Source organism: Egretta garzetta, unplaced genomic scaffold (assembly GCF_000687185.1).
Source record: "Egretta garzetta isolate BGI_Z169 unplaced genomic scaffold, ASM68718v1 scaffold287, whole genome shotgun sequence".
Classification (NCBI taxonomy): Eukaryota; Metazoa; Chordata; class Aves; order Pelecaniformes; family Ardeidae; genus Egretta; species Egretta garzetta.
Window position 1 is genome coordinate 4,883,910 of NW_009260435.1, and position 3,712 is coordinate 4,887,621.

The 3,712-nt window shown below is 47.1% G+C and overlaps 1 protein-coding gene across 1 annotated transcript; it reads left to right on the plus strand.

Moving 5' to 3' along the window:
• Positions 1–6: 6 nt before the first annotated feature.
• On the plus strand, positions 7–1,733 carry LOC104130866 (C2 calcium-dependent domain-containing protein 4C). Its single transcript, XM_009643956.2, has 2 exons — positions 7–53; positions 330–1,733. Exon 2 carries the CDS (start codon positions 385–387, stop codon positions 1,684–1,686), a length of 1,302 nt encoding a protein of 433 aa, XP_009642251.1. The 5' UTR covers positions 7–53; positions 330–384; the 3' UTR covers positions 1,687–1,733.
• The last annotated feature ends 1,979 nt before the right edge of the window (positions 1,734–3,712 follow it).

Genomic DNA, 3,712 nt, shown 5'->3' on the forward strand with positions numbered 1-3,712 from the left:
AGCGAGCGAGGGCTGCTGGAAAGAACGAAAGAAAGGGGTTTGCACTTGACAAGGTACGTCCTCTGCGAAGGGAGAAATAGCACGGGGTTTTTCAGAGGGACGTCTTCCCCAGGTTGACTCAATACTGTCTTACTTCTTCAGAGGTTTAGTTCAGTTTCTGTGGCAAAATCCATTTGACTTGGCTAAAAAGTGTGCGGGGTGGAGGCTGTTTTGAACCCGCGGATTGACCAGGCTTGTGATGATCCTGCCTTGATGCCTCTGCACCTTGATGGGCTGCAGTGTGTCCAAGAAGGATGTTCATGTACTTCTGAATCTCTGTGTGTCTGCAGGTGGATTTGCACTTCAAGCTTTTCCCCTTGGAGGACCTTCTGCGCAGCTACAGTGATGTGGTTCTTGGAAAAGGTCAGAGCATCACATGAAAATGGAATCCTCCCTAGCTCCTCCTTCCTGGGACTGCCACCTGGCCAAAATCTGCCTGAAAAAGTCCGACTGGGGGCTGCTGCTTTTCCCAATGTGCTCACCCCTGACAGAATCCCTGAATTCTGCATTCCACCCAGGCTGACCAGCTCTGGCTCTGTTAAGGGCACTGGCTCCCACCAGGACCACAGTTCAGAGGATGCAGATCTCAATTCTTCTGACGACAGCCCCAGCTCTTCTTTGCCACATCTCATTCAGGTGGAAAGTGCTGAAGAGATCCCAGACCTGGAGGAAGAAAGCACCAACTCGGACCCACAGTCCCAAGCAGCGCTCTCCCTGCCTCACTTCCCTAGAGCCTCCACTTCCTATGGCTTCTGCACTTTGCTGGAGAGTCCGCACACCAGGAGAAAGGAGTCCATCTTCCATGGTGACCCACGTGGCACTCCGCCCAGCCTGATGCTGTCTCGATCCAGAGCTAACACGTTCAGCGGCAAAGGGAGTACGTCTAATCCCATTGCTATCAGCTTTGCTTCAGTGAGGCTGCCTCCCAGGCATCTCTCTTGGCACAAGCAAGGTGCCTGTGACAGCGATACTGCCTCCTCCAGCGATTCCTCTCCTTTCAGTTCTCCGCTTCTCAGCAGATCACCTCCCAGATCCTGCTCCCTGATCAAAACACAAAGTCAGGAGGGATTTCTCTGCCGAGCACTGAAAGCAAAGAGCAAATCCAGCATGGCCAGGAACAATTCTCTCTCTACAGAGGAGAGCAGCTCCACTGATAACAGCCCAAGTGCCATCAGGCGAGCCTCGGAGGGGCTGCTTGCCACGCGGAGCTTTAGCATGTCCTGTTCTCCCATCTTTCCCCTGGACCTGACCTGTAACCGGGAGAGATTAGTGGGAGAGAACACTGTTGTAATGGACAAGGGTGGCATGCTGAGGCTGTCGGCTGAATACTGCTCAGAAAATGAAAGGCTGCGGATCCGCCTGATCAGTGCAGAGGGTTTATATGATGACTCTGTAGAGGCCAAAACCATAAACTGCTGTATCACCTTTTCCCTGGTGCCAGGGAAAACACAGAAGCAGAGAAGCACTGTTATAAAGAGAAGCAGAAATCCCATCTTCAATGAGGACTTCTTTTTTGATGGCGTTGCAGAAGAAGAGCTTTACAGCCTCTCTGTAAGGATGAAAGCAATGAATAAAGGGTGCAGTATGAAACGGGGTTACACCTTAGGAGAACGGGAATTGTCTTTAATGAGTATGTTGTCAATGTAATACTTTAAACAGACTAATTTTGTCTTCTGAAAGTTTTTTACTAAATAAAGTTTTGGGTTGACTTTTTAAAAAAGAATAAAGCACTGTTATTTGGTATTACTCTTAACGCTGTTGTGCCTTCCTTTGCTGCTTAAACTTCAAACTGTGAGGTATTTGCTGTTAAATTAAAAGGTGGCTGTGGAGCAGAGCTGCCTGTAGAGTAGGCGAGGAGGGCAGAAGGGCTAGTTTGCATTTAGGATAAAGGATTAGGCAGTTACCAAGTCAAAGCTGTTCTTGTTTATGGCTTTACAGGGTGTGGAAGGGTTGTTTTTCACTTGCTCTAGTCCCTAAGTAGGTACATAGCACAGGCACACAGCAGGCACTGAATTCCATTGCAGCTCCCAGGTACTACATCAGTTAAATAGACCATTTTGACAGCACTCGTATTTACAGAAATGAATGTTTTTAACACGTCTTGTGCTCAGGGAAAAAGAGAGAGAGAGTTTGTTTGGTCACCATCCCTTCTCCTACAATGGGGTGGAGGATTTGGACTCCCAAAGCAGGTGTAAGCTTGTGTGGACGATAACAAGATCAGAATCTGAGCAGCAGCTAAAAGCTGCTGCAGGCAGGGTGCTCTTTCTTTCCACAGACCTGCACTATCAACACTGAATGGTGAGGTGGCTCCTGCCCGGAGTCACTAAGGAGTGGGCGATTGCTGTAGCGCAGTTAGCATCTTCATTTACCTTTCCTTTCCATGGTTGATTTCACAGCTGACGGGATGAAGTTGCTAGGTAATTGTGGTTTGGTCAGGAATGTACCCCGGAGTTAAAAACCTCAGCAGTTCAGCTATTGCATCCTTTCTGAAACTGAAGCAGATACGATAAGATATCAATACTACAAGGGAAAAGGATAGTTTGGGAGCTCTGGGCTGAATTCCTGCTTGAGGTAATGACTTGCTGCATGCCTTGTTCAAATAATTGTGATTAAAATGAGGATAATCCTTCTCTGTCCTGTACCAGCAAATGGTGAGTGGCTGAGATGCTTTAACACCATGAGAAACAGAAAGGTGCACGGCTTCTGCATGTTTGAGGCTATCTTCCTTCCCCCCTCCCGAGGTGGACTGGGTAAAACAGAGAAACTCGGTAGAAACTGCAGCTGTGCAAGCAGGAGGAGGCAGAAACTCTTGTCTTGAAAGTCCAGGCCTGTTGCTGCCTCCCTTGATTAAGTTGCAGGCTTCGTTTGTGAAGGCAGATAAGCCTTAATGGAGGAGCAATCCACACAGGCATGGGGCACAGAAAAGGAAGGTTTTCTCCTGTGTTCCCTGTGAGGCTGTACGAAACAGGGCTTTGCTTGTGCCAAGTCTACAGTTTAAAAGCTCTTTCAAAAAGATTTCTAGCAGATCCTCCCCCTACCCTATTCTGGCAAGTGTATAACTGCCTGCAAAGCACGAGACTATTAATGGGAGGTTCTGGTATTGCTTGGCCACAGAATCATCTGATTCTGCTTCAGGCTTAAGTATCCCAGGAAGGATTTTTTTTTGTTCTGACAGCAGAAAAAGCCCAAAGGATGTTAACTGTGACCACAGGTGCACATAAATGCCCACTGCTAATCTTTGATCCAGCTCATGTGAGATGCTTCTAAAAACAGAATCCTTGTACAAAGGACGACGTGCACAGGAGAATGGCTGGGTATATTCCCAGAAGCTGATTAAAATCAAATGGAATAATAATCCCTTTGTGCTAAAGGAAAGAATTAAATGTACTGAGACACTGCGCAGCTGGAGGTGATGTACTGACATTTTTATCCTTGAATCTGGGCAAATTGACTGTAAGGGAAAATCTAAAGGAAGAGGGGAGAAATGAAATTAAAAACCATGACTTCGAGGAAGAATCAATAATGCCACAAAAAATTAAGCCTATTAAATTGTTTATTGCCTGGGGTGTCCTGAAGGAAGGCAGAGGCTCCCTATTTAGGCTCATCACTCATCCACCATCACATTTTTTAGTTCTTGGGACTTCACAGGAATACCCACATGGAAAAAAAGAGG